This window comes from Diabrotica virgifera, chromosome 4 (genome assembly GCF_917563875.1).
Source record: "Diabrotica virgifera virgifera chromosome 4, PGI_DIABVI_V3a".
Lineage (NCBI taxonomy): Eukaryota > Metazoa > Arthropoda > Insecta > Coleoptera > Chrysomelidae > Diabrotica > Diabrotica virgifera.
The window spans coordinates 92353937-92377231 of record NC_065446.1 but is presented as its reverse complement, the minus strand read 5'-3'; the positions used below and the strand labels follow the sequence as shown (position 1 = coordinate 92377231).

At 31.7% G+C, this 23295-nt stretch overlaps 1 protein-coding gene across 1 annotated transcript in view; it reads left to right on the top strand.

The window, feature by feature from the left end:
• LOC114338699 (proton-coupled folate transporter-like) overlaps positions 1-21684 on the top strand; it is a 124233-nt gene extending 102549 nt beyond the window's left edge. The window contains exon 8 of the mRNA XM_050648267.1: positions 17975-21684. Coding sequence (XP_050504224.1) covers positions 17975-18074 — 100 coding nt within the window. The 3' untranslated portion in view covers positions 18075-21684. The remainder of the gene's footprint in view (positions 1-17974) is intronic.
• The last annotated feature ends 1611 nt before the right edge of the window (positions 21685-23295 follow it).

Below are 23295 nucleotides of genomic sequence, written 5' to 3'. Positions count from 1 at the left end.
AGAAAACACTTTTTACTTGTCCAAGCTTTCGGAAACTTTAATAAATTGTTCCCATCGTCAGGGTAAACTGCAATATAAAATATATGATGGTAATTTTATGTTACAGGACCTTACAAAATTTATAGTACTTACAGTAAGTTGTGGTTGTTCACAAAAGGTGTTAAAAAAGTTAATTTTTTTGTCAAAAATCTTATAAAGTTCTAAATTATGATGTTTTCAAAAAATTTTTTTACATTTACAAAAATATATATATATATATATATATATATATATATATATATATATATATATATATATATATATATATATTGTTATATTTCTATTTGATATGAAAATTAAAATTTGATAATTATAAACAGAATTCAATTTAATATAAAATATTTTCAATTTTCTCAACCACGGGCATATAAATTTAGAACAACCTGTATACAACAAATTGTTATATTTAATTTTAAGAAGTGATTAAATAAGACTCAAGTGAAATCGATAATAGGTAATTATGTTTGTTCGCGGAAGGATCGATCATTAGCCGATGCTAAATAAGACTAAGTGGAAATAGAGAATAGGTCATTAAAATTTGTATATAGTAGAAAGTAATTTTAGAATGGGAATTAACTATTTTCTTTGAAATCCATTAAGCATATTTAGAAAGTTTAAAAATTGGTTTTTAGGAATACTGCGAATGAGAGTTGGTGGTGGAAGTTTGATTTGTGAATCTGGAAGGGATATTTAGAAAGTAGGGGAATGAATGACAAATAGAGAGCAGAATGTTTTGAGCTGGCGAGAAGTGAAGTCGAGTAGTAGACGGTAGTGTACGGAGAGTGAGAAAGCCGGTGTAGTTCCGTGAGTGTGGAGTATCTATCGTAGAACGAGAGGTAGGCCAGGTTGAGAGTAAAAGAACCTCCTTGAGCCAAGAGTTCCCGGTAGCTGATTGCAGTTTCGAAAAAGGTAGAACACAGCATCACGACAGAAGCAGGAAACGAGAGCTATACGAGCTAGTTTCAGAGGAGAACATTACTGGAAGCCAGGACGAGGTTTTGATTGCAGCCAAGGATAGCAGGAAACGGGTCTTGTGTGAAGACATTCTCAGTGCACCAGAAAAAGGTCAGTCTCATTTGTTTGGACATGAATGTATGGGTTTTTCGTAGTAAATACCACATTTAAAATTGAAGAAACATAATCAATAATATCAGGAAAGCTTCATCAAACTTAAATAGAATTGTTGCTGATAAATCATAATAGTTAAATGTTAATAAAAACTTTCAATTGGAAATCAAAAGGAAATAAGATTCCCATGTGTAAATGTTATGTTTAAGAATAATAAGATATAGCAAATATTAAGCAGTGATTGCCATTTAAATAAAATAAACAATATTTTGATTACAATTGTAACCCATATGTGTTATTATTTTACTCTTTTCTTTCCTATCCCGATTAGGAACCATTAAGAAATACTTAGAAGCCACGTATGTAAGTAATTAATTTTATAAAAAGCCCTGAGATTGAAAACATATTGATATGTGATCTGGTAAATTAATTAGATTATTATTAATGCATTGATTAAATTAAATGACATATAAAAATATTATCTCATATCAATAATCAAGATCACAACAACTGTCGTCCAACGTGGAAAGCATGGAAAAGTATTTCTAGTGGCAAATTTGAAGGATAGAAAGAGTAAAGCCGGTATTTGAAAATTTATATGCCTGTGGTAAAAAGTGAGATACTTACATTTGATAACATAAAATTTTAGATCTCTTTAGGTACTAATTTTACATAACTGATTTAATAATTTATTTTACGATATTTACATTTGATATATTTATTGACAATTTATAATATTTGGGTGAGAAAAAGTCGTCTTGGTAACATACTAGTAAAATTTCATATTTGGCGGGGACAGTATTTCTTGAAAACAAATGTCTGTGACAAGAAGCCAAAGCAAAGACAACAAGAAACAAAAAGAACATTCAGACCAAGAAGATATTTTCGACACGACAATCATGGCATCAGAACAGCAAGAATTATCAGGAATAGAAAAGATACTACAACTTATGCAAATCCAGTCACAAAAAATGGATGAAGCAAAACGAACAATGGATAAAATGGATGACAATCAACAGGAAACAAAACAAGCGATAGAAGAGAACAACAGAAATATAGAGAGTATTAAGAAGGAAATGGTTAAAAAAATAGAAGAGATTGCAGAAAAGAGCGAGAAACAGGAGTTAGAGATTAAAGAAATCAAAATCAAAATAAAGGAGGTAACGAATTGCCAGAAAAAGGAAATAGAAAATTTGGAAAACAAGTTTGAAAACGCTATTCAAGCAATCAGAGAAGAAATGGAAAGAAAGATTGCGGAAATCAATATTCAACAAAATGTAGGAGAAAGAAGAGAAAATGTTATACATAGCACAGATGACGTGAAGATAAGGTTTGGCGGGGATGTAAGAAGATTACACCCAGTGCCGTTCATAAATAGCCTGAAAAAGAAAATACAGCACATCGGAAATTTCGAAACAGCAAAAGAAACTATCAGAAACCATCTAAAATATGAAGCAAGCCTATGGTTCGATTGCAAAGAAGAAGAATTTGACAGTTGGCAACAATTTGAACAAAAATTTTTGAATTATTTCTGGGGAAAAGTCCAACAATTGGAAATTAACAAGGAATTGCAAAATGGGAAATACAATGATAGGATGGGTATATCAGAAAGGACATATGCATTACAAATTTACTATAACGCAAAACATCTACAATATAATTACTCATCGGAACAATTAGTCGAACTGATTGCAAGACATTTCGAAGAAACGCTGGAAGACCATATCACATTGCAAAACTACAAAGACATAGATAGTTTATGCCAATTCCTACAAATAAGAGAATCACGTTTAAGAGAAAGAAAATCAAGAAGGTCGCGAGAAGATTACAGGCTCCGAGAAACACAGGATTACAGAGATAGAAATCAAAATAGGAGGGACTATACAAGACGAGAATTTAATCCCAGAAGGGAAAACGAAAATAGAGACAACGGAAGAGGAAATTATGAACAAAGAAATAGGCAATGGAATGAGGACAGAAATCGAGAATACCAGAATAGAAACACCACACTCGCAAATCAAGAAAACAGAAATAATGTTAGACAAAATGAACAGGGATATCGAGAAAACCGAAACAGATCCGACAGACCAAGAGAAAATAGAAGAGAAGTAAATAATACCCAGACAGATGAATATGACGGAGAGAGACATTATGACGAAAATATAAACTACGATGAGCAACCGGCGTTTTTTCACGACGGCGCTCACTAAAAACCAAAAATCAAACAGGAATCTTTTGTAACCCCAAGGAGTTTATTAAATTGGCAAGAAACAACGAAAAGAAAAATGGAGTTAATTTAAAATTTGTGGATGGATTTATCAACGAGAAACCAATTAAAATTATGATAGACACTGGATCTGAAATAACATTGGTCAACAGAAAACTAATAGAAGAAGTTAACTTAACAAATTTAATTTACAAAATACCTAGGGTAAATTTAGTGGGCGCAAACAAACGGACATTGGCAACTATAAATGAAGGCATACGAGTAATGGTACGACTGGGTAAGAAGATGTATGCACTACAATGTGTAATAATGCCAAACATGTCACATGACATGATAGTAGGAGTTGACGAATTGGCAGAAAAACATGTAGTGATAGATTTTAAAAATAATACGATGAATCTAACAGAAGAAAAAGAAGAAGAACAGAACAAGGAACAGGAGAAACAAAATACGGACGAATCAGGTAAAGAACAAACAGTGGAAATGAATTTGGCAACGAAGCAAGGACAAAGAAGAAAAGGGAGAAAAAGTCAGAAAAAGACAAAAGAAAATGAAACCTGTGGCTCCTCAAAAGAAGAGTTGACCCCAGAAGAAGAAAAATTGAGAGTATCAAAAGCAAAAGAAAACTGGGATTCCTCAAAAGAAGAGATGAGCTCAGGAGAAGAAGAAATAAAGCTAACAAATGAAAGCGAAAAAGATATGATCGAAACAGTGGCATTTGAAGAGGAGGCATATGAAAACGAGGATGCAGAATACACGGTAAAAGTATGTGAAAAATCTGAGGAAAAAGACAGAAGATTGATATGGGAAAAAGGAAAAGACAACATAATAGCCGACACTCTAACACAGGATGAGGACACTGAAAATAAGGAAACAATTACTCTACAGGTGGGACTAATTAGAGTAATACAAGAAGAAGGGGTATAAGACGTAGATTAAAGTAAGGAAATATACAGGGAGTTGGTTTTGCCTCGAGAAAATTTATTTAAAAATGCAGATAAATTTTATCGAATACAAGGCGGGGATTTGTTATATTTCTATTTGATATGAAAATTAAAATTTGATAATTATAAACAGAATTCAATTTAATATAAAATATTTTCAATTTTCTCAACCACGGGCATATAAATTTAGAACAACCTGTATACAACAAATTGTTATCTTTAATTTTAAGAAGTGATTAAATAAGACTCAAGTGAAATCGATAATAGGTAATTATGTTTGTTCGCGGAAGGATCGATCATTAGCCGATGCTAAATAAGACTAAGTGGAAATAGAGAATAGGTCATTAAAATTTGTATATAGTAGAAAGTAATTTTAGAATGGGAATTAACTATTTTCTTTGAAATCCATTAAGCATATTTAGAAAGTTTAAAAATTGGTTTTTAGGAATACTGCGAATGAGAGTTGGTGGTGGAAGTTTGATTTGTGAATCTGGAAGGGATATTTAGAAAGTAGGGGAATGAATGACAAATAGAGAGCAGAATGTTTTGAGCTGGCGAGAAGTGAAGTCGAGTAGTAGACGGTAGTGTACGGAGAGTGAGAAAGCCGGTGTAGTTCCGTGAGTGTGGAGTATCTATCGTAGAACGAGAGGTAGGCCAGGTTGAGAGTAAAAGAACCTCCTTGAGCCAAGAGTTCCCGGTAGCTGATTGCAGTTTCGAAAAAGGTAGAACACAGCATCACGACAGAAGCAGGAAACGAGAGCTATACGAGCTAGTTTCAGAGGAGAACATTACTGGAAGCCAGGACGAGGTTTTGATTGCAGCCAAGGATAGCAGGAAACGGGTCTTGTGTGAAGACATTCTCAGTGCACCAGAAAAAGGTCAGTCTCATTTGTTTGGACATGAATGTATGGGTTTTTCGTAGTAAATACCACATTTAAAATTGAAGAAACATAATCAATAATATCAGGAAAGCTTCATCAAACTTAAATAGAATTGTTGCTGATAAATCATAATAGTTAAATGTTAATAAAAACTTTCAATTGGAAATCAAAAGGAAATAAGATTCCCATGTGTAAATGTTATGTTTAAGAATAATAAGATATAGCAAATATTAAGCAGTGATTGCCATTTAAATAAAATAAACAATATTTTGATTACAATTGTAACCCATATGTGTTATTATTTTACTCTTTTCTTTCCTATCCCGATTAGGAACCATTAAGAAATACTTAGAAGCCACGTATGTAAGTAATTAATTTTATAAAAAGCCCTGAGATTGAAAACATATTGATATGTGATCTGGTAAATTAATTAGATTATTATTAATGCATTGATTAAATTAAATGACATATAAAAATATTATCTCATATCAATAATCAAGATCACAACAATATATATATATATATATATATATATATATATATATATATATATATATATATTACATATTTTAAAGTAGATGACTTTAAAATGATATTGTCAATACATATTTTTGATTTGCGTTTTAGAGACGACTTTATTGAAAGATAGTTCATTTGATTACATGAAATCTACTTTAAAGGCGGGTTGACAGGATCCAAGTGTACTTAGTCCAAGTCTACGAGCCCCTTCCCATATCAGTTGGCCCAATGTAGATTTAAAAGAAAATCCAATTTTATGGAACAAAAACAAAAGTCCAGCATACCTAAACTTTAAAAGTTTTAATTCATCGATAATTTTTGGATTTTCAGAAGTATACAAAATATGTTTTAAATTAATAAGAACGATTAATTAAACAGAATAATAACAAATTAAAAAAAAAACGTAAAAAATATCTAATTTTAACAAAACAAATGTGGAAGTTTACAACTAAGTGACATCATTTTTATTTTTAATTAGATTCAAAATTCTTCGAGGCATAGTTTTTATAAAGTTCTGACAACACTCTGGTGTAAATAGGTCCCATATTTTTTGCAAGTTTTGTTTCATTTCTTTGACGGATCTAGCAGGATGTTTCCTCAATGTTTTTTTTTATTTCGCGTAAAAAAGAGGCGCAAAAGTTTTTCTCGGGGACAAGTCGGGACTGTTAGAAACGTATTCCAGAAGTAGTATACCGTGGTCACCAATCCAGTTTAAACTCTTTTTTGAGGTATGGCAACCTACGCCATCGCGTTGGAAGACAATATCTTTCGCTAATTTAAACTTATTGAAACGACTTTGTTCCACAATCGGTAAGAAATTATTTAAATCCTTCAAATAATATTTGCCCGTATTTAAGATTCCATCGATAAAATGCAATTTTTCCAAACTATTCGATGACATGCTGTCCCAGACCATGATAAACGTAGCAAATTTGACTTTTCTGTTAAAACATTAAGCTGAAAAGCTTTACTTTTCCTGCGTGTAACTTGACTCCTACTGTATCCAACCCGACTCCAACACAAACTTCAAATCTGGATTCATCACTCCATTGTATTGTATCCCTTAGTGAATTTGTGCAACCTCAATGCTGTTTTGACCATTTTGACTTATTTTCTTGTGTTGTAATGTTAAGACTGGATTTTCGTTAGTCTGAGATAAAATTAAAATTTTCACAAAGAATTCGTATTGATTTTTTAACTTAATCAATCACTTTGTAAGTAGAAAATCATAATTTGTGGTCCTCTCAGTGACATGTCGATCTAGAAACATGAGCTTGAAATCCAGAAAAAAGAAAAAAAAGGAAAATTTGGACTCGTAATTGGATACGTAAACGTGAAGCGCTTGGAGCTTCGTAATTTTCTAAGTGAAGCAGTAAATGAAGATAAAGATACATTTAAAAACCATTTAGGAATAACTACCGAACAATTTGAACAACTATTGCAAATGATCCATCCAAAAATTCAAAAAGTTCATACAAATATGAGAGAAAAAATTTTTCGTATGAACATGTGCATAAATCATTAAATTATCATGTAGGGGAGATATGCCTGAGACGGCATACTTTTTTTTTAATGTTTTGTAATCGATAATCGATAGAGTTAGACATGTAATAAAAATCAAAGTCAGTGCTAGGAACATTTACACACATATAACATTATTCTTTAACAAGGTACATATTATAGTTTTTTTCTGAAAAAATAAATTGTAAAGTATTACATGTGCCATCTCACCCACATACATGTGGGTAAGATGGCATACCCTTGAAATAAAGGCACTAATCTCGACTCATAAATCACAAATAATTTTTTTTTGTAGTCTTGGGTACACCGGCACATTCGGAATATGACCACTTGCCACAAATTTGGCAAGGTTAGTCATTTGGCACATCTTAGTCAGGTTTTTCGAGAACGAGATAACGAAAAGAGGCCATTACAAAAAATGCAAGCAGCATCTTCCTCGTCACTTGTCTCAACATCGACGGAATCGATTTTGTCGGTTCGAATTCCTCTTAAAACGACCCATAACTGTAACGACAAACTTCAATCATATAACAAAATTAATGCAGTGTAAAAACGCATAAGGGTGAGATGGCATACCTATGCCATCTAATCCACCTTCTTACTATGCCATCTCAGGCAACATGCAATCATACCGTTTTTAACCTAATTTTTCAAGCATATTTTTAAGATATAAATCGATACAGACGTGATAGGCATAAGGTAAAAGAACATCACAAAATTTAAAAACTTAACTCAGGTGTAAAGACTCGCGAATTATAATGTGATACAAAAAAAGTCAATAAATTTTTTGTCCTACTTAATTAACATTCCAAAGGCTACTGCTGTCAAAATAAAACTAACATGCATAACTTCAACAATGTTAACAAATTTTAACTTGAGGAACTGAAAACTGTCACACTAGGCACCAAATTTGGAATAGTTTACGAAAAACGCGTGATATGCCATCTCAGCCAGTATGCCGTCTCAGGCATAGTTCCCCTTAGTGTAACTCATGTAATGTCAAGTAACGGATATTTGTACATAGATAACAATACCCAAAGTATAAATATCGATCCCTCGTTGTTAGAAATACTCCTTACTTTTGTTACTTCAACAAAAGGCCCCATAAAATAATAATAAAAGCTGCGTTTACGCACCTTTGCCGTAAATAGGTTTTAACATACTGATAATATGAAAAATATTATTACACGTAATTACTTAGCAGATTAAATAATCTTTTTCTGATCTTATGAGCGTAAACCACGCTATATTGCGCCCATAAATGTCTTCAGTTGACGCATCTGTTGTAGTTGATGCTTTTATTTTTTCGGCTTCCTGTTGATACGTAGTTCTCATGGCATTATTTTTTTTAATACGTCGTTTTCCAGCATCCTTTTTATATTCCATAATGCTTCCTCAGCTTCGTACAGCTCCATAAATCTAACGCTCTCCGTTTCAGACCATTTTCTATTTGTACTTATATCCCGTTTTATATTTTTCGACTGCACGGCATTGTAACTTTACACTTTGACACTACTTGGAAGAAAGTTGGGTGACACGATAAAAGTAGCTTCCAAGTGTTGCGCGCGCATCGTTCAAGTAGACTTGGACGAAGTACACTTGGATTGTGTCAACCCGCCTTAACTGAAGAATACCCGTCAGGAAAATCATAGCATGTGATTTGTCTTTGAAAAGACAACCACATGCGATGATGACAGTAAAATTCACCAGTTAGTGATCCCATAGTAAATCATGAGGAAAAAACCTTATGCTACTATCCCAACATGGCAAGTATTTGGTCTTACAGTTATTTCTTAAACTATCTTCTAATAAAGTTGTCCAAGGAAGAAGGAACGCAACAAAATATTGACAATATTATTTTCAAGTCGTCTACTTTAAAATATATAATATATTATGTCTGAATTGTCCAGTCTCGGATTAAGAGTCTTGAGGCTCCTAGGTAACCCAAGCTTTGCGGCCCCTTAAGAAACCTCCACATTCTCCCTCCAAAACCGGCAAAATCTCCGATATCCCCTCCATCTCTGAGCGGTATTCCTTAGATATATTAGTGGACATTTTGTAGACCTAACCTTAAATTTTGTTTCGTTTTGTAAAACGTGTTGCTTGAAGAAATAAACTAAAGAAATAGTAAAAAAACTGTTTATTTATGTTGCTTTAACACAAAAAATACTCCAAGATATTTTAAATTAATAAAATAAAATCTAGAAAAGTTAAAAAAGCTTTGAAAAGTTTTGAATTTTAGTACAGTACAACCTGCCATATCCGGACCTTCATATCCGGACCTCCCCATATCCGGACGGTTTTGCCGTCCGCATCTACCGAGAAAGGCAGTCCTGCTGTTGGACAACGCACCCTCTCATCCCGACCCAAAAGAACTAAAAGATGGCGAAATGAAGTGTCTTTTTTCCCCCAAATGTAGCCTATGGATCAAGGTGTTATAGAATCTATAAAAGGTGTCTGTCGACGAAAGTTATTGACGGCGTTGATTACTGGAATGTATGAAGGAGAAAACGTTTTAAAGACTATGAAATAAGTGGTCTTGATATCCGGATTTTTTCATATCCGGATCGGTTTGTCGCCACATTGATCCGGATATGACAGGTTTTACTGTACTTAAATACATTATTTTAATTAGAAAATATAAAAGCTAATAATGACAAAATGTTGGGCTATGGCTAAATAAAATATTTAATATATTTTACTTATTATATTACAATAATGTTAGGCTAAATTCCAGTAAATTTAGTTTGAGTTTTCGAAGCCTTATGATTATAAAAGAAGTTTTCTGAGTTTCATAGAAACAAAACTACTTAAAATATCTTCAAATTCCAAATTTTCGAGAACATCATTCTCAATAGCCTTTATTGAGAGAAATGCTAGTCTATTTTATGCCACTGTCGAACCGGTGACCGTTTTTAATAAAAAATGAACAATAATGTTCATTTTTGAAAATGACCGTTCGCCTATTGCATTTGTAATCATTAGCGTAAGATAAATCTTAAAAGCTACTGACTCATTTGGGAACGCCGATTCGAGTTTGTTCTCATAAATAACTGTGAAGCACGAATACATTGTTATCCCTGCAAATCTTGAAGCTGGACTATAAACTATTTGAACACTAGTTCGTCTTCAATTTCAGATTCAATATCATCAGGATAGTTTTCATGTAGTTTTGAAGCACACTCCTTTATTTGAGTATCACTTCACTCTGTAGAAAAACTTCATTGGAATTAGCATTATCAAAAATCAAAATGTAGTTTTCTTGCTTACTTTCGTCGGAATATTCAGAGTATTTTGGTTTCAGTACTGTTTCTTCTACCAAGTGGCACTCATTAACGACTTATTCTCACAATCTAGGCTTTCTATGTGAACACAAGTATGTATAATGTAGTTATAATGTATAATGTATGTATAATATATACAGGGTGTTTCATTAATAATTGTCCATATAGTAACTGGAGAAACCTTAGCACAAAATACGAAGATTTAACCTAAAACACTTAAATAAAATGTGGTTCCTTACTGAGTTACAGGGTGTTTTATCTAAAGATTTAAAAACTATTTTTGCTCAGCATTTTAAAACTATTCGACGTATCCTTTTCATATTTAACAGAAAGTGCGACTACTAGACACCCTACTAAATTATGATAAACAAACGTTTCAAGCTACTACCAGAGGCGTACGACAGGGGATGGTGGATGGTTGACCCTTCTCAAACTCTACGCCACTGGAAGAATTACTATTTTAGTGCTATTTTTAGATTCCCCAATACTTTGTACGTAAATAATACACTCTTCATTGGTAACGATAAAGTCATTAGTTTTCGAGATATTTGAAGTTAAATATGAAACGGCACAGTTATTTTGATTAATTTATGATATGATTAATATGTTTAAAATTTAAAAATTATTTGTACCCAGTACTTTAAAACTATTTGGCGTATCCTTATCATACTTGGCAGAAAGTGTAGGTACTGTACACCCTACTAAATTAAGATAAGTAAACGTTTCTAGCTACTACCAGAGGCGTACGACAGGGGATCGTGGCTGGTTGACCCTTCCCAAATTCTACGCCACTGGCAAAATTGCTATTTTAGTGTAATTTTTTTATTTTGCAATAATTTTTATGTAGATAATATACTCTTGATTCGTAACGATGAAATGATTAGTTTTCGAGATATTTGAAATTAAAAATGAAGCGACACAATACACTGATTAAAATAACCGTGTCGTTTCATTTTTAACTTCAAAGATCTCGAAAACTAATGACTTTATCGTTACGAATGAAGAGTATATTATTTTCATAGAAAGTATTGGAGAATCCAAAAATGGAACTAAAATAGCAATTTCGCCAGTGGCGTAGAATTTGGAAAGGGTCAACCATTCACTTTCCCCCGTTGTACGCCTCTGGTAATAGCCAGAAACGTTTGTTTAACATAATTTAGTAGTTTGTACAGTAGCTATACTTCCTGCCAAGTATGGAAAGGATACGTGGAATAGTTTTAAAATGCTGAGCAAAAATATTTTTTAAATTTTTAGATAAAACACCCTGTAACTCAGTAAGGAACCACATTTTATTTAAGTGTTTTAGGTTAAATCTTCGTATTTTGTGCTAAGGTTTCTCCAGTTACTATATGGACAATTATTAATGAAACACTCTGTATAATGTAGTTTTATACATCCACCATCACTTTTATGGTATTGCGCGATATTTGAATTTTTCAACATATTGTAATATGATTTACAATTTTTATTTAATTCTAATTATTATTTTTTCGTTTTGAGCCCTGCGAGGCCTTCTTTGGGCCCGAGGCCCGTAAGCAACTGTTTACTTTGCCTAATGGTTAATCCGGCACTGGAATTGTCAATATCAAGGAGTCAGATAAAATTAAATTATTAGAAGAATTTTTTTACCAAGTAACAAAAACAAAACTTGTTTAATTTATTAATGTTCTGTATTTTGAGAACGATTTTCGAAGTGGAAATCTTTTTACATAATTTTAAAGTAAAATTGTTGTTTACTCCCAACAAAAATAGTAAATTGCATTAAGATGCCACAAGAAAATTGCTTCAGAACAATATTAAGCATTTTAGTTGTAGAGTTGGTTTTTTTAGTAAATAAAATGTGTAATTTTTTTTATCCTAAACATTTGGGCTGAATTATAGCAATGTATTTTGTAAAAATTTATTTATATGAATTGATTTGCAAGTACTTGGATAACATTGATAAAGCGTATGACACGTTTCCTGTGAGAAAGCTGTGACAGTCTCTTGAACGATCTTCGTTAAATATCACGGTCATCGCCGCAGTCAAACAATTATACAATACAGCAACATGAAAAATCAAACTAAATAACACCTTATCAGAAGAATTTCCAGTAACAAAAGGATTACGACAAGGATGCTGCCTCTCTCCACTACTATTCAAGATCTATTTAAATGAAGCACTAAAACACTGAATAAGATCTTGTTCAGGGATGGGGATTCAACTTGACAGGCAAGGAAGATTTAGAATTCATGACGAGACGGTTGTTTCAAACATATGAGGAGTGGGGCCTTTCTGTAAATGGAAACAAAACACAATACTTATGCATCGTGAATGAAGTCAATGCTCAAGAAGATCCAATGGTCAATGAACACGAAACAATTAAGAACTTTGAGGAATGTATATATTTGGGAACAACAATCAATAGGAGTGGGCGCACCGAAAAAGAGATAAAGCAAAGGATCGTGAAAGGAAAAAGGGTGATTGGATGTATAAACCCGATGCTGGAGTCAAAAGAACTACCAAATTAAAGAAATCTTTAACACCATCTTTAAAAGTATAGTGCTCTATGGATGCGAAATATGGCAACTTACTAAATAGTCTAGGCGCCAAATACAGGTCACCGTGTCCTTTTCAATTCTGATGGACAAACTCAACGGTTTCTGGTGGATTTTTGGCTGATGATTACGAATTTCGAGGGTGGATTTCGATCCGAGTGGTCAAAAAATTGTTATAAACAATTTAATTTATAAGGCTCTGGCTCATAAACTAAAAGAGATAAAAAAGAATGTTTTAAATAAAAAATTTGTCCTTAATAAAAAACGAAGAAAAAAACGTTTACTAAACTTAAATCCAACTCAAGATATTGTAAAATTAGTGCACAATGCCAGAGCTGGGTATTATACTTCTGTATCCGGATACAATATTCGGATACAATATCCGGATACTTTTTATGTATCCGAAAGCTGTATCCGGATACTTTTTAAATTTTGTATCCGGTATCCGTATCTGTGATCAAATTTTAAAGTATCCGGCATCCGGATACTTTTTTTGATATTCGGATACTTTTAAATATTTATCGCCCGCTGATAATGCACCTAACTTAGGCACAACACTGCCATTCCTTCAATCCAGATGTGTCTAATATGTTAAATCCCATTTTTCGTACTCGTCACCGTTATAATATATTATTATATAGCTAATGGAGCTTTGTTTTTACTTAATCAGTTATAAATCTTCATAAGTACGTTGTTTAATTAATTACTTACATTTATTTTTTATATTTTCTATATCTCTCTTTTCAAGAACCCCTTTTTGTACCCTGTATAATTAGAAGAAATTATTTTTCGGATTATAATAAAGTACATCTTAATATTTATAATTTTATTTTAGTGTACCTACAAGTACAAATAAGTACACCCCCTAAAAAGTTTAAAATTTGATAACTCGTCTGGTCCGACGCTGGCCAAATTCGGTATCAAAAGCTCAGGCAGTAACACGTTTGATTTTTACAGGAAAAATCCTGCAAATTCTTGTCTACCGAGTACAGAAGAAAAAGTTTTTCGTTAGCTCATTTGTGATTTGAGTTTTAGTTGAGAAAGACAAAAGTATCCTTCAAAGTATCCTAGGAAGTATCCGAAAAAAATATCCGCATACTTGTATCCGAATACATTTTTAAATGAAAGTATTCGTTATTTTTTAAAAAGTATCCGGATACATTTTGAGTATCCGTATCCAGTATCCGGATACTTTTTTTCAGTATCCGACCCAACTCTGCACAATGCAAAGTTCAAATTTCAAAATAAGTATTTTTCGAAGCTTTATCGATCGTAACTCGGCTTCTACGCATGCAAATGAGCCTTAGAAGGTCTCATTTTAAAGTTTAATAAATATGCTTTTAAACAAAGTTTGCTAAATTACTTTGTCTTCATTTGTTTTAAAGTTATATCCGATTGAAGTTAAAATTTTCTTCAAAAAATTGTACATTAATTTGTTTATAAGGGTTTCAAGCAAATTTGAGCTATAAACATTTATACTTTAATTAATAATAATGATAGAAGAACTCAAAAGGAACATTTTGAGCTTAAGAAAATGTTCGTATGTTTATTTTTGGCCAAGATATCGATATTTTAATAGCGCGCTCTGAGGCGCGAGATTGGCTCATCGCGTAAAGGTTCACGCGCTAACTTCTCGATGCAAATTATAATATCTATGCATATATAATGTTCATTTTTCATTTTTGAAGATCCTAATAAAATTTTAGCATATAATTCTTATAGTTAAATCATCATACTGTACCTCGTATCACCTTTCATTCTATTTACTTTGTCTTCTATTTTTTGTACTAAATGAGAAAAAAAAAACATTAAAAACTAATATTTCAGAAATATAACGAAAAAGTAAGTTGATAATATTTATTAATACTATTTTTACAAACATTATCTTTCATGTATCTGCATCGAGATATACAGAGAATCTCAGCTTTTTTACTTTTGCATAAGTTCTTAGAGCAATTTTTACAGTTACATGGTGGTACTAAGTCTGTTCTTATAGGCAGTAAAACTAAAACTTTCTGGGGCCTCAGAGTCTACTTATCTATATGATATCCATATAAAGTGGATCTAGTTCTTTTGCAACATCATCAAGGCACGTCAATTGTGTGTATGCCGCCACAACATAAATGCTCGTCTTATATGCAATGATAATGCTGTAAAAGAACTCGATTAATTTTTATGTAGATATTACATATTGGCTCATTTGCATGCGTAGAAGCCGAGTTACGATCGATAAAGCGTCGAAAAATACTTACATACTTGACTGTGAGCCGATTTTGCGCCTCATAGCGCGCCATTAAAAATAAACTGACGAACATTTTAAAAAGCTCAAAATATTCCTTTTGACTTTTTCTATCATTATTGTTAATTAAAGTATAAATGTTTACAGCTCAAATTTACTTGAAATCCTTATAAACAAGTTAATGTACAATTTTTTTAAGAAAATTATAATTTCAAACTGGTATAACTTTAAAACAAATGAAGATAAAGTAATTTAACAAACTTTGTTTGGAAGCCTATTAACGAAGCTTTAAAATAAGACCTACTAGGGCTCATTTGAATGCGTAGAGACTGAGTTACGATCGATAAAGCTTCGAAAAATACTTATTTTGCAATTTGCATTGTGCACTAATTTTACAATATCTTGAGTTCTAACTGTTGGATTTAAGTTTAGTAAACGTTTTTTTCTTCGTTTTTTATTAACGAACAAATTTTATTTGAAACATTCTTTTTTATCTCTTTTAGTTTATGAGCCAGAGCCTTATAAACAATTTATAAACAATTACATTGTTTATAACAATTTTTTGACCACTCGGATCGAAATCCACCCTCGAAATTCGTAATCAGCAGCCAAAAATCCATAAGAAACCGTTGAGTTTGTCCATCAGAATTGAAAAGGACACGGTGACCCCTCTGGCGCCTAGACTAAAATCCCTGGAACGACGCCTACTTGCATTGGAGATGGACATCTGGGGAAGATTATCTAGAAAATCAAGGCTTAAAAGACTATACAAAATGACCAAATCAGAAATATAATGGGAGTCAAGTCAACCATCATAGATGCAATTCAAAGGAGACAACTGATCTGGTATGGTCATGTAAAAAGAATGGATGGCGCCAGGCTGCCAAAACAAATTTTACAATGGACGCCAAGGGAAAGAAGGAAGAGAGGAAGACCGAAACAATCCTGGCTAGGTGGCCTTCAGAAGGCAGTGTCGGAAAGGAACCTTCACCCTGGCGAATGGAACGGCCGACGAAGCTGGAAACTAGAAACCGGAAGGCGGAGAACGCAATAAAAACCGGGATAAATAAATAATAATTAATAAATAAATTAATATGTTAACAAATATATAACAAATATATTGGTCTAAAAGCTAGGCAACGTTTTCGAAAAATTATTTTAAGACAGCTGATTCTTTCATATATTGTTCACTATGTTTCCTCGAACACCGTACCGGCCATCTGGCTGCTGATACAGGTTGCGTTCATTACTGCACAGCACACCTGTACAGGTAAATACAAAATCAGGGTGATTGATTAGTGTGATAAAGCTTAGTAGCTCCGCTATAGTAATAGATAGCAATAAAAGTTAATAACAAAACTTGTAGCCAACTTTGAGCTTCACATTACAAAATTAGTTAGAATGTTACAGGGTGTTCGATATCATAGTGGCAGACCAAACTTATGTTTTTTTTTGAATGGAACACCCTATATTTTATTTTATATTCGAAATCCTGTTAACTTCTCCATCACAAAAATATAAAGGTTTGTTATGTTATACAGGGTATTTACAAAGTTATAACCAATGTTCTACGAAAATCGTAATAAGTTCAGCTCCCTTATAAATAAAAATAAGCACAACAGCAATGGTTTATTGGTTCCATATTTTTTTGTTGATTGTCAAAATTTATAAAAATGGTTGATATTGCTAATTTTCTTTATATCGGATACAGGATGAGTCAAAACGCAAGTACATTATTTTCTCAGTAATTTTAAATAGAACACCTTAATTAATAACTTGCTCTGAAAAATGAAAATATCTCGAAAACTAACAAGGCATAGGTAATAGTATACAAAAATTAAAGTACGGTAATGATACTTTTAGATAGTGATATATAGTTTTGTCATTACTTTTTAAAATTTCTGAGAAAAGAATGTACTTGCGTTTTGACTCACCCTGTATTCGATGTAAGGAAAATTAGCAATATCAACCATTTTTATAAATTTTGACAATCAACAAAAAAATATAGCACCAATAAACCATTGCTGTTGTGCTTACTTTTATTTATACAGGGAGCTGAACTTGTTACGTTTTTAAAAAATTGGTTATAACTTTGTTAAAGCCCTATATAACATAACAAACCTTTATATTTTTGTGATGGGAAAGTTAAGAGAATTTCGAATATAAAATAAAATACAGGGTGTTCCATTAAAAAAACATAAATTTGGTTTGCCACTATGTTATCGAACACCCTGTAACATTCTAACTAACTTCATAATGTAAAGCTGAAAGTTGGCTAGAATTTTTGTTATCAACTTTTATTACTATAGCGGATCTACTGAGCTTTATCACACTCATCAATCACCCTGTATATTGAATTTAAATTATTTTTAGGACGAAACATTTTTTTGTCATTACTTTTAAACCACAAAAATGTCAGGCAATTATAGTTCATATTTCTAATAGTGTTTAAAAAGTAATGACAGAATAATTTTTCGTCTTACAATAATTTTAAATTCGATGGCCGGCACGGTGTTCGAGGAAGCATAGGGAATAATATATTAAAGAACCAGTTGTCTTAAAATAATTTTTTTTTCGACGTTGCTACCTCTTAGTCCATATAACAACAATATATAACAAATTAATATATTTTTAATGGTTCGTTAATTTCTTGAAACAGTGTAGTTCATTGATTTTTTAAAAACATGTTTTATCTGTTTACTTTTTTTTTCCAGAATTATAATGTTCCTGGAATACAAAACAACTTTATCCTATGAGGAACTAATCATTGAAGAGGAACAAGATACACCAGAAACACTTGCAGAGAGAATTTAAAAATGTAAAAAAACATTAATTACTCGAATAATTTGTTTATTAACAACGGACATTTCATTTTAAAACGTTTTTATATACTTGGTTTCGTCTTTGTCACTGTCTTCGCAAATTTTGTAATCCATTTTAAACAGAGTTCTAGGCACCTGAAATTTTCAGAATAGCTCAAAACTTGCTAACAATGCAATATTTAACTGCTATTATATGGATAAATCTTCTTCTTCTTCTTCTTCTTATTTTCTTCTTCTTCTTGCAACTAGGATTACTCCTGTACTCCTGTTTGTCTGCCTCTTATTCTGTTTCAATTGTTGTTGACTGTACATTGTCTTTCAACCTTTTCGGCGGCCTTCCAACGGGTCTTCTGCTATACGGCTTGTTGTTTTTACAGATGTTCGCTAATCTGTCTGGTTTCATTCGATTTATACGAGTATGTTCGCTCCAGTTTTTCATTATTGATAAATCGATTTTTTTAATTTCAAACTATTTTAAAAATGTGACTAATGCAATGACATTTAGATTCCATTTAAGTACGTCAACAAATCAATAATTACAAATTGATGGTGTCTCAGTGGTAGAGCATTAGACTGCAAATCGAGAGGTCCCGAGTTCGAAACCCGGCTGTTGCGTATTTTTTTTTAATTTTTTAAATAAATACTTAAAAGTTAATATACTTAAAGTTCATATTTTATAAGTTAATTATTACCTATATATTAATATTATATATACCATTTTAAATATTTTCTTTGGTTTATATGAGTTTAAATCCGCTAGAGAAAATATGCCTCTAAAATAGTCGATTACAAAATTCTTTTATGACAGAAATTGAAACAACAAAATAGTTTATAATTTTATATTGGGTCCTATTAATAATGAAAACGTTTTATTATAAAAAGTTCTTTTTTTTATAAAAGTGTAATTATTAAATACTTTTAAACCAAAAATATCACTTGGAAAATAGCGTTGTTAATTATTACTATTACTAAATGATTGTTGCTGTTTGGTTCGCTACCAGGCTAACTGGTAACTGGTAATGGAACTGAGCTAACACAGCTGTTAATAGGGCTATTCATCGCTTTTCTTTTTTTTTCGTATCCTTGACGTATGGCGTATAATATATCTACGTCATACGTCATTGCTATATCCCAATTATACAGGGTGAGGCAGATAGACGGCCAATTAGAAATATCTCGAGAACTAAAGACAACTGAACCATGAAAATTGGAATGAAGGGGTTTTGAAGAGTGAGCTGTTTAATGAAAATATTTTCATCTAGTTGCTACTTCCGGTTATACCGGAAGTTGCTTATAGCTTCGTTTTTTTTAATGGGACGTCCTGTATATTTTACACTTTTGGATTCTCCTCGATGTCTTCTTTCTAAAAATGTCAGGTTTTGTAATGTTTAATGGGGTGGTTTAAAAGACAATTACGATGACTTTGTATATTCAAAATATATAAAACCATCATATGACCATAGCCACATATGGCGCAGAAAAATGGATCATGACAGAAAAAGCCAATAACCTTATTAATACTTTTGAAACAATTATATTTAGGAGGACCCTTTTGCGACAATAGCATGTAAAGAATAAGGTTCAACCACGAGTTATATCACTATTATTACAAAGAACCCTCTCTAGAGCAAATTATACAAAAATTAAAAGAAATCGCTGGGCTGATCACAGAATAGATACCTAATGATGGAACTATGATGGAACGTCGGCTTAAGCTTTCAAATGGTGTGTAAGCCGTCACGATCAGATATATATACACAGCTCAGTATAGCCGAAAACTGAACAACTATACTTTGAAAATTTTGGTTTTTCGACAATTACTCAAAATTTCAACATACGAATTGCGCCAATAACTAAGCGTTTGTAGAAGGACTCTAGACGAATCTAACGGTGTGTACCTCATATCCGGGAAAATTCGAATTTTTAAGTTATAGGCTTCATAAGTATGATCAAATCTATTATCTATGGGAAAAAACGGTTTTCAAGCTCAATAATTCCTGTAATAGCTTCAGTTATCATACTTGACCTTAGATGCATCAGATACTATTTGTCAATACGTTTCAAACTCATGTTTAGTGATCAAAATCGGTTAAGCCGTTTAGAAGTTATTAAGCTACAAAAGTATAATCCAATTAACGATTATTCCCGAAATGGTTTATGTAGTTGTAGTTGGCAACGGGCAATCCGAATTTATTTACCGGCCATCCCAATATTTTTTTTTCAATCTATTTCGAATAGAAAAAAAATTAGTGTACATTCGATGGACACTAGATCATTTGGGAGGTAATGCGACAAAGGCGACCATTTATAAAGCTTAACGTGTAATTGAGAAACATTGCATTCAACTTCATGCATTTAATTTATGAATAACTTTGAAAAACTCCTGATACAAGAATAAAAAATGAGTGGCGCATACAATATTCCAGCTACAAAAGATCTGATATGAATATTACGTGGCGAGAAAGTGTATTTTCATTTTGATGCAAAACAAAATTCTAGTTTTATTTTAAAATATTTTCCATAATATTTGCTAAATTTGAAGTGAACGCGCCTCAAAAGTGTTTCAAAATTCAAACTGTATCAAAGTTACTCTTTTGTGACGCGTTTTATTTCAAATTGAGCAAATATTATGGAAAAATATTTTAAAATAAAACTAGAATTTTGTTTTGCATCAAAATGAAAATACATTTTCGCGCCACGTAATATTCATATCAGATCTTTTGTTTCTGGAATATTGTATGCGCCACTCATTTTTACGGTGTTTAGCTGTTTTTTTTATTCTTGTACAGATTTACATTTTCATCGTGAACTTAAATATTATTAATTTATTACTGACAGTGTTGCCATAGTTATACAAAATAAAGTTTTCTTATAAAAATAAATTCACTTAAAAAACACTTCTTGTTTTCACTATCAATCGAATCAAATCGAATTCCAAAATCTTTGAAATCATCAAAACTATTTCATTCACCAAGCAATCTAGATAATTCGCTTTAGTAGACAATTATCACTTGTTTGACAATTAATTAGTACTGGGCAATCATTTAGGGTTAATTTTCAAAGCATGATCTGTATTATGAGGTTTACTCATAAGTCGGATGTGGTGGACAGTGTAGAAATAGTGTATTATCCTTCTTTTACAATTTTTTATCATCTGATCGATTTTAAATATTTTACTCTTATTTATTTAGATTTTTATAATTTATCGCATTTTTTTAGTAAATATTAGCAAGTATTAATAACAATATCAATGAGATAGTGTGTCACATCATTTCAGTACAATTTGTTGTCACCGCTTTTCTATTTTTAATTGTAGAAAAACATTAAAGTATACTTACAATAATATAAAAAAATATTGTTTGACTTAAAATAAAAGGCACTTTTTATTAATAAACAAATTATTCGAAATGAAAACCCAAGTTAAAAATTTAATTTGTTGACCAAATTTATGCGAAATTGGATAGATATTAAATTGGAACTAGAATGTGATATTGTACCCAAGTAAAATATGATTTATAGATCATAACTTACCAGAATGTGATAAATATTTTTATATAAATTTTTATTATAAAAGGATAGTTATTAATAAAATATTAAAGAATTTTGACTATGATCATTTGTTTATAACGATCCCTAGATACCGACGTCATCAGCAGCAAACCATAAACAAAAACGAACCTAAGACCTTAAATATTGATTTTAGAAAAAAATGGAAGGGATCAAAATTGTGTCAAATATAATTGTCTCCATTTTTGTTTATGTACAATAATTATGTCGCAAAGTTAATAATAAACAAAATAATTAAATAATGATGCTTTCCCTCTCTTTTTTCTATGTTCCCCCTTAACACGGTTTACAGTGAACAGTTTCAGTTCCTACCATTTTGTCGAAAAGTTGAAAATGGCGAAGATATTTAGCAACAACGGTTATCCTTTAAAACAAGATGGTGGCTAACTCAACGGTGGAATTTAGTCGCGATTTTAAATTTACACAACTATTGAACTAAAGGTAAGAATTATAAATTTTGCGGCAGCTCAAAAACGAGATTCAATTCAATAACTATGCGCCTTCCCTCCCCTTTTCTACGATTTTCCCCATTAACTCTGATAATATCGACCGCATGAAAAAATTGTTAAAAACAATTTGTATGAAATCGCATTTGAAACAATTTCAGTTCCTACTATTTTTGTCGAAATGTTGAAAATGGCGGAGATATTGAACAAAAACAATTGCTATAAAACCAGTAATATTTTGCACTCACGCCTTTACCGCATACGTACTTACTATGCACCTTAAAATATTGATTTTAGCAAAAAACTGAAACAGATCAAAATTGTTTAAAATTTAATTCTCTATTTTTTTAAGGTAAATTTTTGTGGTAAAACTAATAATAAAAGAGATAATTCCCCCACCCCCATAACGCAGAAAATATCAACCGTAGGAAAAAATTTGCTAAGAAGAAATTGTAGGAAATCGCAACAGCAACAATTTAAGTATTTACTATTTTGTCGAAGTGTTGAAAATAGCTGAGATTTTTAACAAAAACAATTGCTATAAAACCAATCGGGTCCTACTCTCGTGTATAGCGCTTTTCATCGATTGTCATTGGTTTCGAGCTTCTGTCATATGTTGTATAATCTGTGTATACACGGATTATACGACATATGACAGAAGCTCGAAAAAAATGACTGTGAATGAAAAGCCCTATTTAACGCATAAGTACTACCTTAAATATTGATTCAAAAAAATAAAAGAGATCAAAATTTTATAAAATTGTAATTTTCTACATTTTTGTGTAGGTACAGCTGGTTCCTAAAAAAACTGATACGACTCTTAGTAAGATTTGATCATTTTGAGCAGTGTATTTGATTGGTTTGGCATTATATTTATATTTATTATGACAGACAAATAATAAAATAAACAAACACACAACAAACAACTGATTACATATGTTAATTCATAAACTGTAATAATTATTAGGTCTAAATTTTGATAATATTTTGAATTCTTGCAGTTTTCACATATTTAAAACGATTCTCTTCTAATCTCTCCAAAAGCGTAAGATCTTCATGAGCGGTAGATATTTTTGGTCTTCCAGAACCTTGCTTTCTTTCGAGAGTTTCTTGTTCTCCCCATGTTTTATTAATATTAAAAACTGTTATTCTGCTTAGGTTAAAATGGTTCTTTACGGCAGATAGTTACCAACCATCTTC